Source organism: Bos indicus x Bos taurus, chromosome 9 (assembly GCF_003369695.1).
Source record: "Bos indicus x Bos taurus breed Angus x Brahman F1 hybrid chromosome 9, Bos_hybrid_MaternalHap_v2.0, whole genome shotgun sequence".
In the NCBI taxonomy this organism is placed as follows: Eukaryota; Metazoa; Chordata; class Mammalia; order Artiodactyla; family Bovidae; genus Bos; species Bos indicus x Bos taurus.
In genome coordinates, this window is record NC_040084.1 from 39689648 (window position 1) to 39706626 (window position 16979).

The window sequence follows — 16979 nt, forward strand, 5'->3', positions numbered from 1 at the left end:
CCGAATAAAAGATGAAATTTAGATCTGATGAAGGCGAAGAAATGGGAAATTTTGTTCCAGCTTGCCTGGTTGGGGGTGGAGGGGGGACACACTGTTTCCCTTTCTTAAATTTTTTTTTTTAATGGAAGTATATTTGACCTACAACACTATCTTTGTTCCAGGTGCACACCATGGTAATTTGATATTTCTGTATGTTGCAAAATGATCACGCCATAGCCTTTTTATATCACATCACAGTATTATAGCATAAGTCCTTTTTCATGTATTTTAAAACTCTTGACATATATATTTGAGACTGTGATATATGGATATACCATAATTTACTTATCAGTTTTTTTAGTATTGGCCATTTGTGTTGTTTACTGTTTTTGTTTATTTGTTCCTTCAGTAGATAGAGAATGCATTTGTGTGGCATTTGTAGCATATTTATTTTTTGCTAGCCTTGGAAGTAATCACTGATTTGATCAAGCTGTTTCAATTCCTCAAGTGTCTTCCTTTGTTTCCTGTTCTTTGTATCATTTTCTTCAGGATTTTGTAGCATTTATTGCATTCACAGCCCTTTTAAGGAATACCCTCATAGTACCCCTTTGCTTTTCCAATTCTATACCAGGTTAAATATCTCACCCTGAGCCATTAAGAGCTATGTTTCTGTTCTTTACATCAAGCCAGCACCCTTATACTTTTGCTAAGAGTGGGTGCTAGTTGAGAGAACAATTCCTTTTTAAGCCTAAAGTAAATGTAGCTTGTGGAAAGTTTGAGTCCCTAGAGGAACTATGTTAGACATAGTCTAGTCAACTTATTAAAAAGACAAAATCATTCAAAATGCCTTTTGAAAAGATAGCAACGTTTTATAATATTCCAAGCTACTTACTGCTTGATTTTTGTAAGAATCAGGTACATTCAGTAGATTTAATTCTTTCAACAAATATTTATTGAGTACTTACTGTGTGCTCATGACCATATTAAGCCCTAGGAATATAAAACCAGCAGAAACTTTGCCTTCTTGGAGCTTGTATATTAATGGAGAGAGACACACAATAAATAATATAAAATAAATAAACAATACCTAGGTCCCCTACTCCTTAAATGAAGCCTTGTGAACAGATGTATTTTCAATAGTTTTTTTTTTTAATTTTAGAAAGATAATATTGTGTGTGTGTGTGTATGTGTATATATATTACCTAATACCAGGGGGAATTCTGATGCACCAATCAAATCTAGTAGTTTCTCTTTCATATTAAAAGAATGAGCATTTGCACTCAGTTGGATAAATAAAGACTATAGCAGCTTCATGTTATTGCTAATGAGATACTTCTGTGAAATGAATATTAAAGAATAGTTTTCAAAGCAGATAAAATTATGACTGATATAAAATGAGCACATTTTAAAGATTTTATGTAACTTACTAAATGAAGGAACCTAGTAGAATTATAACCTGTTCAAAGAAGAATCTGTGGGCTTCCCAGGTAGTGCTGGTGGGAAAGAACCTGCCTGCTAATGCAGGAGACATAAGAGATGTGGGTTCAATCCCTGGGCTTGGAAGATCCCCTGGAGGAGGAAATAGCAACCCACTCCAGTATTCTTGCCTGGAGAATCCCATGGAGAGGAGCCTGGCAGGTTATAGTCCATAGGATCACAAAGCCTCAGACATAACTGAAGTGACTGAGCATACAAAGAAGAGTATAGGATAGATAAATTTGTAGATCAGGAATATTAAAATGATGTCCAATTTAAGGTAACTTTAACATCTTCCACAATGGAGAGTGAATGTAGATAAGCAAGAATTATTCTGTGTTATCATCAGTTATCTATAATGTATAGAGTTGTACAATAGCTTCCATAGCATCAGAATCAGATAACCTGAAAGAATGTGCCTTTCTTTTTCTCCATTGAAGTGTAAAAATTTTTTTCCTACCCGAGTTACTAGAAAACTTTTGTTTTTCTAAGCTCTCTAGAATTATACCTAAGGGATATAGAGCTATATGCTATGTTCAGTAGTGATAATACTTTGCATAAAAATAAAGAAGCAGAGGGGTGGTTATAATTTTAAATAGAAGGACCAGAAAAGACCTGAGGAGGATTGAGAACTTTTGCCTGAGTAACTGGAATGATGGAGTTGCTATTAACTGAGGCTGGGGAAGAGCAGTTGGGGTAGAGGGCAGGAGAGGTGAAGATGACAACCTCAGTGTGACTTTCAGATGTTCAAGTAGAGATGTTGAGGCATTTTAGATATATATACATAGCTGGACTTCAGGGAATATGCGTTGACTAGAAATAAACGTTTGGGAGTTAATGTGTATAGGTGACATTTAAAACTTCCACACTGGATGAGATCACTTAGAAAAGCTCCTTCTACATGCCATACCTTGTGCTAGTTCCTGTAGAGATAAATTTAAAATTGTCTTTGCCCTCAAGGAGCTTATGGTCTACCAGGGGAGGCAGATGTAAAGTTAAAACAGTATAAAAGTATATCAATACAACTATACATCAAGTACACATAATTCGGTAAAGTCATATCTGAGTCATCCTAAACTCCATCACCCTCAGAGTCGCTTGTTCAGTGGCCCAGCCATCAGACATACACAGAAGAAAGTCACAGCATGGTACCTTTTATATCAGCTGGCTTCTCCCCTAACCCACTGCACCCAGCATGTTTCTAGTGATACTGGAGAACCTCACTGTAGAACCTCTCCTCACTGGAGAACTGTGACAGTTCTGCATGGCCTGTAAGCCTCCTCATTATTTGGCCTTTGCCTTATTGCTTGCTTTAATTCCTCAGTTCTGTCCCTAGTGACAGAGATGATCAGTTTTGTATTTTTTTTATTGCTGTATGATTGATGTACAATATTATATAGGTTACCAGTGTACAGTATAGTGATTCACAATTTTAAAAGGTTATACTCCATTTATAGTCATTATAAAATTTTGGCTGCATCCTCCGTGTTGTACAATACATCCTTGTAGCTTATTTTGCACCTAATAATTTGTGCCTCTTAATCCCGTATCCCTATATTGACCGCCCCCTCCATTGGCTACCACTAGTTATTCTCTTTACCTGTGAGTCTGCTTCTTTTTGTTATGTTTACTAGTTTGTTGTATTTTTTAGCTTCCACGTGTAAGTGATGCATACAGTATTTGTCTTTCTCTGACTTATTTCACTTAGCATAATGCCCTCCAAGTCCATCCATGTTGCTGCAAATGGCAAAATTTCCTTCTTTTTTATGCTTGTAGTCTGTATTTTGAAACACCATTCTGATTGTAGAGTGAAAAATGAATGCGGAAAGGGAATAAAACAAACATAGTTTGCTATTTCTTACTCTTTGCTTGCCTTCACATTGATATTTAGTGATTTATAAAGACCTGTAGGGTTGGAATTCTCTGGTGGTACAGTGTTTAGGACTGCACGCTTTCATTGCAGTGCTTATGGGTTCAATCCCCGGTCAGGGAACTAAGATCCCAAATACCATGTCACATGCCCCCTGCCAAAAAAAAGACTGGAAGGGTAGAAAAAGTGTAATAGGTATGCAGAAATTGCAAGTGTATATTGCTATACAGTGCAATTTTGGGGATTAGGGGAAATTTTCTAGTAAATGCATGGTGTTGCAAACTTTACCCTCTTCCCTCCTGTATTTCATAGAAAAGGTAACCTGAATGGCAATTGCTAAAAAAAAAAATCAAATATAAAATTACTATAGGATCCAGCAATTCTACTTTTTGAGTATATTTAAAAAATTGAAAGCAAAGACTCAAATAGATGTTTGTATATCAGTCTTCAAGGCAGTGTTATTCATAATAACCAAAGGTGAAATCAACCCAAATGTCCATAGGGTGATGGGAGGGATGCATGAATAAGCAAAGGTGGTATATGCATACAATGAAATATTATTAATATGTACCCTTAAAAAGAAAGGGAATTCTTTCCTACATGGATACATCCATACAACATGGATGAATCTTGAAGACACGTGAAGTGAAGGAAGCCAGACACAAAAGAACAAATACTGAACAATTGCATTTATATGAAGTACTTGGCATCGTCAGATTTCTAGAGACAGAAAGCAGAACCGGAGGAGATGGGAATGGGAGATACCGTGTGTCATGGGACAGAGTTCCAGCCTTTTCTTCTCTAGAAAAGGCTCTAGAGAAGGGATAGAGTGGCGGTTCTGAAACACAGTGTACTTAATGCCACTGAGCTACACACTTAAAAATAGTTAGAATGGTAAATTTTATGTATATTTTACCACGAAAAAGTGACCTGGAAATACCTTGGCGTTGTAAGAAAGAACCAGAAAGGTTTCTATAAACTAATACTGTGCTGAACAATGAAAGATTTATAAGAAAGTAAAACATAAGTGCTATCTTTTGTGTAAATATTCATACTTGCTTTCATTTGCATAAATAGTTGGAAGACTCACCAAGCAACTAAAAAAAGTTCCTTCTAGGAGGGAGGCCAGCCTGTGGTCCCTTGGGGAAGGAGTGGATGTGTTTCCTTTAACGTACATTTGATTTTTGAACTGTGTAGATGTATTACCTATTCGAAATAATGTTTAAACATGGAACTTAAGGTGGATTCACTGTAGAGAGATCAGTAATTTGTAGTCACAAAAAACCCTAATTTTTTAGAGGTGTTGATTAAATACTGCTACATGTGACATACCCTCCCCCAGACAGATGGAGTCCAGGGTTCAGGGGTCTGTGCCAGTGTTTGGTGTTTTGGGAGCTTGGTTTAGGTACAGAAGTGTTTTACCTTCCTTTCCCCTGCGGGCAGGAAAGAGGACATACTCTGGGTAGACATTTAATAAAGTCAAACTCTCTAATATTTTTCTCTGCCTCGTTGATCTGTTTGTATGTCTGTCTTCCCTTCTACATTGTGGGAACAGATGACAAGGACTTTAGCTGAACTGGAAAAAGCATGGACTTTGGAATCAGGCAGAACTATTTAAATCCAAAGCTCTTCTCTTTCTAATGTTTGACTTTGGTCAAGTTATTTTTTTACACTGAACCCGAGCTTCTGTGTGCATCATAGGGTTGTTGGAAGGATTAAGTGAGAGAAAAAACAGACATGCAATCACCTTGCGCATAGAAATTATTCAGTAGGAGCTTTGTCCCCTCTTCCTTTGTGTATTTTCCACGGAGCTTTACATTTAAAAGGCATTTGAAGTGTTTAACAAATTGAGTGTGTTTATACCTATTAAGTCTGAACCCTGGTTAAGGACAGTGTGAGGTGGGCATATTTAGAAGACTTCCACCTTGAACAGCTAATGTTATTGTTGATAAACATTTTATCAAGCAACTGCCTGTTATGGGCCAAGAACTAAGTTTTCACTTGCTGATATGGTCTGTCTTTCCTTCTTATTATCAGAGTCCAGCTTGAAGCTTTCTGCTTTGTGAAAGGCCTAGTCGTTTCTCTGTTTATAGGACCTCTTTTTCATACCAGTTTTATCAGTGGGTTTGAGACTCATTCTTTTACGCTCAGTACTCTTCTGTAAAACCTGTCTCATGTTCTCGGCATGGGTAAGTTAGTTAGGGATTGTTAAATATCTTTCTGCCTTTTGTCAAATTGAGCACATACTATGCTGGAGTGGATATAAACAGTATTCCTGCTTCCCTAGCAGCCTTTCCTGTAGTTTAAAAAAAAAAATTACACACATGCCAAAATACACTTCATTATTTAGCAATATGGTATTACTTTTGTTTACTATTTTACATCTTACCATGTAAAAGGATCCCGTTTTCCAAACATACATATTACAGAGAAAGGATTGGAAAGAGATGTACCAAGATGTGGACAGAGTTTATCTCTAAGTTATGGTATTTGGGTGATGGTGTTGCTTTTTTTTTTTTTTTAACGCTAGTTATCTGGATTGTCTAAATTTTCAAAAATTTCACTTTGAAGTTATGGGAGTACATTATTCTCTGCTAACAGAATACTGACCCTTCTCTTCCTCTTGCCTTCAGCTTTTGCGAGAATTGAAGCACCCTAATGTGATCGCCCTGCAGAAGGTGTTCCTTTCTCACAGTGACAGGAAGGTGTGGCTGCTGTTTGATTATGCAGAACATGATTTATGGGTAAGTCTAAACTCACTTTATTTTTAGGATAATAATTTTATATAGGTATGAAGAATAAATGTATGTGCTCCATACTGCTAATGTACAGAAAGGAAAACTTGCTCTGTTGACCATAGTTTCAAAATAAATATGCTAAAGGTAAATTTTGATTTAAAAGAATTAGAGCAATAAACATTAACATCCTGTTTTATAGTATTTGTCACATTCAGAAATTTCACTTCAAAAAATGTTCCTGAGTGGGAGATTGTAGTTTTAGGTAATGAATGGCAGTTTCCTAATATGTTCTAGGGAAATTACTTTATTTTGCACTGTACACATATTTAACTGTTCATATTTAACAGTCATGTGCTTGTGAATAGTTTTCCTCTCTAAGTGAAGGTCCTCTCTTGCAGCATTTTGCCATTTAAAATTCACCCCACCAAATAAATATGTACAGGTCTGCAAATATTAGGGTTTTTTTTTAAAACAATATATAAAAGAAGCCAAAAATTCTAATTTCACATGTTTAAAATTAGGAATCAAGTCATTTAAACATTTTATCCCAGGACCTCCCAAAAGTAAAAAACAAATTCAAACTTGGCGGTAAGTTCAAACTTTGGATAATTAAATTTTGATTCAATAGAATGTGGTTTGTCATTTTTATAAATTATAACTCTTTTCAAGAATAACTTTAACAGACTAATAGGTCTTGAAAGAAATTTCCTTATAGCAGATATTGACAAGAACCTCTTCTGTCACGGATATCTAGTACCCATGTTGGCATGTTTTGGGCAAATGTTGGATGGAGATGGAGGTGGATGTGGGAGTGCAGGGGGCAGATGGAATTTCTTCCCCTTCCACAATATAACATGTGTACATAAAAATTTGGATATGATGATTCAGTTTATATTTATTTCAATGCAATTGAATTCCCCATTTTTCTCTTCCTGCTTGTGTCTAGTGATTTGCTATTTACTATTGACTACTAAGACTATATCCTAATTTCATTATGTAAGGTGGAACTTTCCAATAATTCTGATATACATGCAGTCAGTAATGTTACCCAAATGCACTAAGTACTAACTTTATTTTATAGAACAGTAAAGATTTACAGAGTTTTTTTCCCTTTCTGTCAGTAGAGAATACAATTAATGCTATTTTAAGGCAGGTTTTAAATTATAAACCCTTTTTACTTCTTGCTTTTACTTAATGCAAATCTTAATGGTTTCAGTAAGTCATCACAACAACCACATTAATAATCTCACATTCACCCTCAATATAGATTCTGTTTTGGTTTGAGCTTATTATTTATTTTTCTTTGTGTTATTATTGGCCCTTAATACGTGATCTTAAAATGTACTTATTGCAGCCTTTATTGTGTTTTGTTGACATAGGCAAAGACTATGTTACTCTAATATATATTTTCTAATTTTTAGCATATTATTAAGTTTCACCGTGCATCAAAAGCAAATAAAAAGCCCATGCAGTTGCCAAGATCTATGGTTAAATCATTACTTTACCAGATTCTTGATGGGATCCATTACCTCCATGCAAATTGGGTGCTTCACAGAGATCTGGTAAGTATGTTTCTTTTAAATTGATCAATGTTTTCTTCTCTCCTTATAAAAATAAGTTTTCTTCTTGGTGCAGTTATGATGAACATTAATTATAGAAAAATTTGAAAATGCGCAAAAAGAAGGAAATAAAAATCACCCATAAGCCTATGATCAAAAGATTACCATTATTAACTTTTAGTGTATGTTCTTTCCTTGCATTGACACACAACTGTAAAATGTCAATGTGGTTTTTAACAAATGACCTGCATAATCTTCATGAGATGGCTGTATGTAAAACAAATACCTTTTAATCCATTTGTTTTTCATAATTCTGCTTACTGTTAGTAAAAATGTTAATAATTAAAGACCGAGTTTGTATTGTTTTCAAAGCTAAACTGAAATAATGACATTGTATCCAGTAAGTAGAATTAAGTAAATGAATAAATCTAACAGGGGAAATATACTTATTAGGCGTATTAACCACAATTCAAATATTTGATTTTACTTTTTTACTCAGCACACACATAACAAAAATTTATTAACATCAAATTATATGTTACACATCTTTTCATTGTTATCTAAATTTAGTTTATGTTGATGAAATTCTTTTGTTTGTTCTTAAGAAATATGGGTGCTGAATAGCTGTAATACCCATGAGTTTCTAATTGGAAGTTTTATTTTGCTTAGGCTTTTGGAGATTCTAGGGATATAGTAGGGATAAATCTAAGTCGACTCAGTTCTTATAATTGAGAGGAAGTATTTATTATAGAAAGGAATGGTACCTTGTCACTTAGACCTAGTCTTCTGACTTGAGCATCTCGTGATATGGCATTTAAGTTAAATTGGGGCCAAATGGCAGCACAGAGCTGCATTTACCATTTCAACAGAAGCATTTCACCTCATAATTTTAAACTGAGGTTCTCATTGCATTCCACGTATCTGCTTTACTATTACCTGTGAATCAGCATGTATGAAAATAATTCTTGGGTACATGAAGTTCTAGGTCAAACCCTCCTTCATAAATGGTTTTAGATTTTAATTTGCTACTTAATATAGCCTATGTGAGTTATATTTTTGAGGTCGTATTCATGTTTGAATCATTTATCAGAATCCTTTGCTGAAGATTAATCTCAACTCTTTTTTCATAAAATTGTATATTTCTTCTAAATAGGATGTGGTGTTAGTGTGTTAGTCGCTCAGTCCTGTCCAACTCTTGGCAGCCCCATGAACTGTAGCTTTAATGAAGATTAATCTCAACTCTTTTTTCATAAAATTTTATATTTTTTCTAAATAGGATAGTTCAACACATTTTATTTGTGATGGCACTACCTGCATATCCAGTAGTACTAAAACCTGATATCACCAGGATTCAGTTTTCACCCACCCAAACTTGCTGCTGCTTTAATGTCCTCTATCCTGATGACTCAGATGATAAAGAATCTGCCCACAATGCAGGAGATCCGGGTTCGATCCCTGCATTGGGAAGATCCCCTGGAGAAGGAAAGGCTACGCGGTCCAGTCTTCTTGCCTGGAGAGTTTCATAGACCGAGGAGCCTAGTGGGCTATGGTCCATGGGGTTGCAGAGTCAGACACACTGAGCGACTAATACTTACAGACATCCTGGTGATGGCACAACCCTCCTTCTAGCCTAGAAACTTCTTTTGCCACTTGCAGGCCCTTGTACTCCACATCTGGAACGTGTCTGGTCCTGCCAATCTCCCCACTGAAATCTCTCTTCCATTCCTCTGTTTCCATTCCTAGTGCCTCATTCCTAGTTCAGGCCTTTACTATCCTTTTCTCGTGGGATGGTGCTAGCCTCTTGTCTCCTTGTCAACCATCCTTTTCCCTTCCAGTCCACTGTAGACCTTTAGAATAATTACTCAGTCCCTGCTCAGGAACTTTGAAACAGTTCCTCACTGCTTAGAGACTAAAGCTCTCATTCCTTTTTTGGCTTCTGAGGTCTTGTCAGGTATACCTATAGCTGCCTTTAAAATTTTTCTCCGATATCCCTATAATCTCTCACATGCAGTATACGGATGAACTACTGATGATTCTTTAGATCCTCCTGAGATTTCCTGCCTCAGTGGCATTTATTTCTCTTGTCTTAAAACACTTTACCCTGTCTCTACATATTCAGATATTACCTGTTCTTCAGAACTTGCACAAATGTTAAACTTATCCTCATATCCATCCCTACTTGAAAATAATCTGTCCTCCTTGTTGGTTACTGTTATACTTCATCTTTGCTCCTCTTCTGGCATTTGTCTGTTAGCACTATAGTAATTTATATAGATGTCTAGAAGATGTTCTAGGCCATAAAGTTATTGAGAGAGTGGGGTCAGTGGTTCATTTTGGTATACTACTGCTCCGGTATACAGTAGATACTGAGTGAAAATTTCCTTTGGAGAAGGCAATGGCACCCCACTCCAGTACTCTTGCCTGGAAAATCCCATGGACAGAGGAGCCTGGTAGGCTGCAGTCCATGGGGTCGCTAAGAGTCGGATGCGACTGAGCCACTTCACTTTCACTTTTCACTTTCATGCATTGGAGAAGAAAATGGCAACCCACTCCAGTATTCTTGCCTGGAGAATCCCAGGGACAGAGGAGCCTAGTGGGCTGCCATCTATGGGGTTGCACAGAGTCGGACATGACTGAAGTGACTTAGCAGCAGCACCAAATATTTCCTTAATGAATGAGTATCAGTAAGAATATTGATTATTACAGCATGTTTTTTTATTTCCTTGTATTAATATGTGCAAAGCATGGACTGGTGAGGACAGTACAAACATAACTATATCAAGACCTTCTTAGGAATTTAGTTTGAGAGAAGAAATATAACATGTACGCAAACAATTATACTACAAGACAGATGAGAGAGATTGTGATCATGGCAATGTGAGAAGTACAGACTAAATGCTACTCAAGGTTAAAAGAGGTTCTGAATGGGGGGATAAGGGAAAGGTTCAGAGGGTGCCATTTAGAATTTAAAGAGAGATTTGGGAGACGAGGGTAACCTGTTGGAGTGTTGGATGTCACATTTCTGCGGGGAGAAAGCACTTGAATTATCTCAGAAAGAATGTGTATTTCTGTCAGGTTCAGAAATGGATAAGCTGAATTAGGGTAGTATGAAGTCAGGCTAGGAAGATAGGAGTTGGAGCCTGATTGAGGAAGCCCCTAAATATCAGGCTAGGGAGTTCGTTTGTTTTTAAGTACTGAAAGTTTGTAAGCAACAGAATTAAGGGTTTTTTTTCCTGATTAAATTATTATTCCCTATTAAAGAAGCCACCACTGATTATTATTACCTCTTACATAGCATGGACTAGATACACACACACACATACATATATATACATACATATACACTCAATATATATATTATATATATTAGTGAATTATAGTTGATTTGCAGTGTTAATTTCTGCTGTACAACAAGGTGATTCAGCTACACATACACTTTTTTTTAGTATTCTTTTCCTTTATGGTTTATCATAGGATATTGAATATGTTCCCTGTGCTGTAGGACCTTATTGTTTATCCATTTTACGTAGAATAGCTTTCATCTGCTAACCCCAGCCTCCCATTCCATCCTTCCCCCAACCCTCTTCCCCTTGGCAACCACAAGTCTGTTCTGTATGTCTGTGAAACTGCTTTCGTTTCATAGTTAGGTTCATTTGTTTCATATTTTAGATTCTGCATACAAGGGATATAATGCCGTGTTTGTCTTTCTCTTTCTGACTTAATTTCACTTAGTATGATAGCCTCTAGTGGCATCCATGTTGCTGCAGATGGCATTGGTGTTTCCTTTTTTATGGCTGAGTGGTATTCCATTGTATATATGTGCCACATCTTATCTATCTCTTCTTCTTGTCAGTGGGCTTTTAGGTTGTTTCCATGTCTTGGCTGTTGTGAATAGTGCTGCTGTGAACATAGGTGTGCATATATCTTTTTGAATTACAGTTTTGTCTGGATATATATCCAGGAATATATCCAGACAAAACTGTAATTTCCAGAAGTTGGATTGCTGGGTCATATGATAACACTATTTTCAGTTTTTAAGGAATCTCCATACTGTTTTCCATAGTAACTGCACCAACTCACATTCCCACCAACAGTGTAGGAGGATTCCCTTTTCTCTGCATCCTCTTCAGCATTTGTTATTTGTAGGCTTTTTAATCATGGCCATTCTGACTGGTATGAGATGGTACCTCACTGTAGTTTTGATTTGCATTTCTCTAATAATTAGAGATGTGAAGCCTCTTTTCATGTGCCATTGTGCCATTATTGGCTGTCTGTATTAGCATGGACACAGTATTGAATTCGTGTTCTGAATGTGGTTCTGACCGAGTATAATATTTGTTTATATTTTACCTGTACAGTCCCCTAGTGCCTCTCCTCCTTAAATAAGTAACTCTAACAAGATTTGAAGCTTTAAACCAGTAAGAATAGAGTCTTTGGTAGCCTCCTTAGTTCTTTTACTGATTGTGAGGCCTGCTATCTGGACCATATTGTTGTACTGTCATGGTTTTGCCAAAAAATTTTCTGGAATAGATTTAAAACCATATGTTTACTTTATAGATACATTCTGCAGTAGATATAGAAATATGAATATGGTTAAAAGGGATATGATGGAGACTTTTGAAAAACTGTTTTTTTGTATGAGCTTAAGAGTAGAGTTGCAGTTTTAGTCAATGAGTAGGTTTTTTAAATGCTTCATTTCCTACTACTGTAGGAAATTTGGGTTTATACTGTTAGTCACAACTGTTTCAGAGTGTGTACCATCTCTAAATTTTAATTTTGTGTGAGAAATGTAGGAAATTCATACAATTAAAAGTGTTAGAGTAAATATAAAACTGCAGTGTAAAGGTATATCTCAACAAATTAAAAAAGTAAATAAAAATCAGTGTTTTGGACTTCACACATAGAAGTACATCAGTGGGGTTGATGTTTTTCATTGTGATTGAATGCATATCTGGAAAAATAATTATGTCATTTGGGTCCTAGAATGTAATACAGAAATAGAGAATTTAAATAAAGTCATCAAAAGTGTTACTTACATTGAGAAATTGTTTTAAGAGAAAAGGAGCTAAATGTATTCAACTTAGCAAAGAGACAGTAAAATAGAGACATAAGTCTATAAATATATGGAAGTTGTAAACACCAAGGGAGGAAAGATGTATTTTAATTTTACAACAGGATATTGCCAAGAGTAAGAAGATGAACTATAGGATGACTCATTTTTATGACATTATTATTCTGGTAGCCTGGAAGAATGCCAGGATATAGTTTATCTTTTTATCAAAATTATGAACTTCTTGAGAGCAAGAATCAGATCTCACTAATTTTTGTATTCCTAGTGTTGGCGTAATGTTTGTACTCATAAGTTACTTGAATTTTAGCAAAGCATCTGGCAATTGCACATTATTCTTTAGCAAAGGTAGAGAAATGTGGGCTAAATGGTAGTATTGTTAAGTGGATTTATGGCTCCTTTGTTACAGAATCTTGCTACTGGATCAGCGGCATAAACTGAACTATAAGTTAAACTTTTTTTTTTCCCTTCATATCTCTGTGCTTAGCAGATGATAAATGCTAGGTCTTTATTAAATGAAGGATTTGAATGAATGCTCTAGGGTTCTAACCCTAGCTCTGTCTTTTAAAAAATATGGCAGTTCCATTGCAAAATTCTAACTTGAGTTTTATATGGTAATTATTCTTCACAATAGTGGGCTAGTAGTGGGTCATTTGAAGTTCACAGGCACAAATAGCTAGTATATGGTATGCAAACATGGTACGTGCAAGTTTTTGTGAGATCCAGTTGGAGAAAATAATTTTACATCCTGTAATCTTTCGAGTTTTATTATTAACTAACCATCTATGGAACAGTTTTGGATTGGTATAAAGTTACTTCCGTTTCAGACCTAGAAAGTGAAAGTATTACTCGCTCAGTCGTGTCCAACTCTTTGTGACCCCGTGGACTGAAGCCCACCAGGCTCCTCTGTCAGTTAAATTCTCCAGGGAAGAATACTGGAGTGGGTCGCCATTCCCTTCTCCAGGGGATCTTCCTGACCCAGGGATGAAACCTGGGTCTCCTGCATTGTAGGCAGCTTCTTTATCATCTTGAACTACCAGTAGGCTCGGGTATAGCCCTGAAGACATTTATTCTATTAGAGTCACAGTTTTCTTAAGTTAATCGTGAAAGTGACAGCTCATTATTTTTGCTGTATTCTGTTCATTACAAGTCACTAGGCATAGCCCATGTTTGTCCTCCCTGGTGGCTTGGTAGTAGAGAACCCACCTGCCAATGCAGGAGACACAGGTTCAATCCCTAGGTTGGAAAGATTCCTTGGAGGAGGAAATGACTACCTACTCTGGTATTCTTACCTGGGAAATCCCATGGACAGAGGAGCCTGACGGGCTACAGTCTATGGGGTTGCAAAAGAGCTGGACATGACTTGGCAGCTGAGGACACAGGCACAGCCATATTCAACAGGAACAGCTACATAAGAGTGTGTGTACCGGGGGTGGGGATGATTGGAAACTATGTCTGAAGCTGCCTACCGTAGCTCTGAGAGGCTTTTAAATGATGTTTGGATCCTGTTATTGTCCTTTTTATTTAGTTAAAATACAGTAAAGAAAATGCAAAAAGTCCCCTCCTTTCATATACAGCCTCTTCCATGTATAAAAGCTACTTGCGTAGTTAGAATTTCAGGATAGTTCTAGTTCTAAAGAGTAGTGAAACATTATAAAGTACCAATTATTCCTTCCCTCTTCCATTCTTCAGTGATTTACTTGCAGAATTTGGTATATATTCCTTACTTTTGCCCTCCTCGCCTCTCCCATCACTCTTTCCCCACCCTGCTATTAGATCACAAGTTTAATCCACGTAAACCTAGAGGGTGTGTGCAACTGAGATCCAGGAGTTTTCACTTTGAACATACTGAGAGGTTCTTTCTTTGTTATGCAGTCTGAGGCATATTCTTATCACTAATATTAGTACCTATTATTATGTTTGTTTTTCACTCATTTATGTAAAGCAATAGCAAAAATGCAAGGAAAAACTTAAATGATGACAAAAACATTGTTTTCCAAGGTTGTTCATGCTGTTGAGTTCTACCAACTAGCTGACAAGCAGTAAAAGGACAGCGTGAAATATAGTCCTTTAGCCAAAAAGAGCATTTGAAGACTCTTTAGGAACATCATTACAGGAAAGTGCTATATATGAAATCAAAGATGTCTTTCTGTTTTCTACTCAACTGGAAAAAAAGTGCTGTGCTGTTCTTCTTTGTGAAAGTTTGATTAAAGTATTAAATGCTTGGTTGTTGGAGAACTGTCTAGAAAATCTCTCTGTGCCTCACAGCTTCTCCTTGTATCTTGTGTGACAAGGAGATGCATCAAAGTCTTTAATTTTGCCTATGCTAAACAGGGCCCGATAAGGGAAATGTTTATACTCCAAAGAAACCCTTAAAATCTTACTGTAGCCATCATTTCAGCATTTTGTAGGCATTTTGATAATGTTTTAGAGTTTTAGCTTTGGTCTTATGGTATGGGAGCTTTGAGATCCTAGATTTAAAAAAAAAATTATTTCTAAGATGGTTAATCTTGCTCCTCAAGCCTTAGTTTATTCATTTGTGAAATGGCAGTGATAGGTGCTTTACATGGCTGTTGAGTCTGTAGTGTTAGCTCTAGAGTTCCTGAATTCCTGATTTTCTGAAGAAGCTTCTTCCGTACATTCTTCTGAATATCATCAGCAATCCAGTATTGCCCTTGCTTTTAACTGCTTTCTTCTCTGGAATTCCTTTAGCCTGATGCTCTTCCTAGTCCCTTCTGGTTTACAGAGTAGAGCCCTACTATAAATATGTGAAACATGCTTCTTGGTATTTAAAAAAAAAGGTAGGCCATGTTTCATCTGGTTTATATTTAAATATTGCTAATATTTTTTGCCAAGTCTTGTATTTAAGAATACAAGAAACTTGCTTAAATGAGATCAAAGTTAGTGTTTCACATAACTTTTCATTCAAACAATTCCATGTTAATCAAATGACTATTATTTTTCATTTGATTTATTAAGAATTGTGACAGAAAGTAGTATTTATTTTAATATGATTTAATCACCCTAATTTCTTTCAGAATGCAGAGCTAACAATGAAAAAAGTTAAATGTGGCCTGTTTATTCTAACCTGTAATTTTAGGTGATTCTGGATAGTCACAGATCTTGTCACACTGAAGATTCACACTAGGGCTTTTGTGGGTGACCTTTGATTCCTTAGAGCTAGTCCTCCACGGTCAGTGGCTCAGCTGCTCCTGACGGCAGTCTGAAGGCCTTTGACTGTGGTGACGCCATCTGTGTGCGGTGACTCCTGTACTGCTCCCTCTGTACAGCCCTTGTGAAGATAGGTAAGGGAATGTTTCTTACAATACTCTGGATCCTGCCACACATATTTCACAAATGTAAGAAGAGATTATTGAAGTGCTTTCTAGATGTGGGGCTGCAATTCATTTTGGCATGTCAGTTTTTCCATCATCCACACCCATAGCCTAGTCACTGGAGTTTCCAGCAGAGTCCCGTACATCTGTCGGTTTGAGTGAGAGCGTAATGCTCTACCATCTGTTGCACAGGCAGGTGATACATACTAAGAATCACACTTCTTAGAAGGTCAGCTTCAAAGGGGACATGGTTTGACTCTCAGTGGCCTGTAAGACCTCTTGAGCTTCAGCTCAGGGTCAAGATTCTTTTGATGATGGCTGAGTTCAGTATAGTTTTATTGCCTACACTCACAAACACATAATATAGAAGGTTATTTGCCAAGTTAACTTCATAGTCCCTAAAAGGGTATATAGTCAAGATATCTTCCACAGTGACGGCCATGGCAGAAACTGGTGAGGAACCAGGGCATACAGAAGGAGCCGCAGTACTTTGAGTCCTATGTTTAAAACTGAAGAATTAATTCAGGCATACTGTTTTATTAATTTTATTGAAGTAGAATTTGTATACAATAAAATGCACCCATTTTAATTACAAATTGATGAATTAGGACAAATATATATACTGCCACGGGCATTCTTTTTTTTATTATTTTTTTATTGAAGTATAATTGGCTTGCAACACTCCATTGGTTCTAGGTACACAACATAATGATTTGATATTTCTATACATCACAAAATGATCACAATAAGTCAATAGCAAATTTAGGGCAGTTTTCAAAGACCAAAGTCACCATACAAAGTTATTATAAAATGTTGACTGTATTCCCCATGATTTACTTTCATTCCCATGACTTATTTGTTTTGTGACTGGAAGTTTGTGCCTCTTAATCTCCCTCACCTATTTCACTCATCCCCTCCCACCCCCCCCTCTGGAAGCCACCCATTTGTTCTCTG

General features: G+C 36.5%; 1 protein-coding gene across 2 annotated transcripts in view; it reads left to right on the top strand.

Annotated features, from left to right (window-relative positions):
- Positions 1-16979, top strand: part of CDK19 (cyclin dependent kinase 19) — a 169827-nt gene that overhangs the window by 110049 nt on the left and 42799 nt on the right. For both annotated transcript variants that reach the window (XM_027551209.1, XM_027551210.1), the window contains 2 exons: positions 5959-6069; positions 7485-7625. In XM_027551209.1, coding sequence (XP_027407010.1) covers positions 5959-6069; positions 7485-7625 — 252 coding nt within the window. The remainder of the gene's footprint in view (positions 1-5958; positions 6070-7484; positions 7626-16979) is intronic.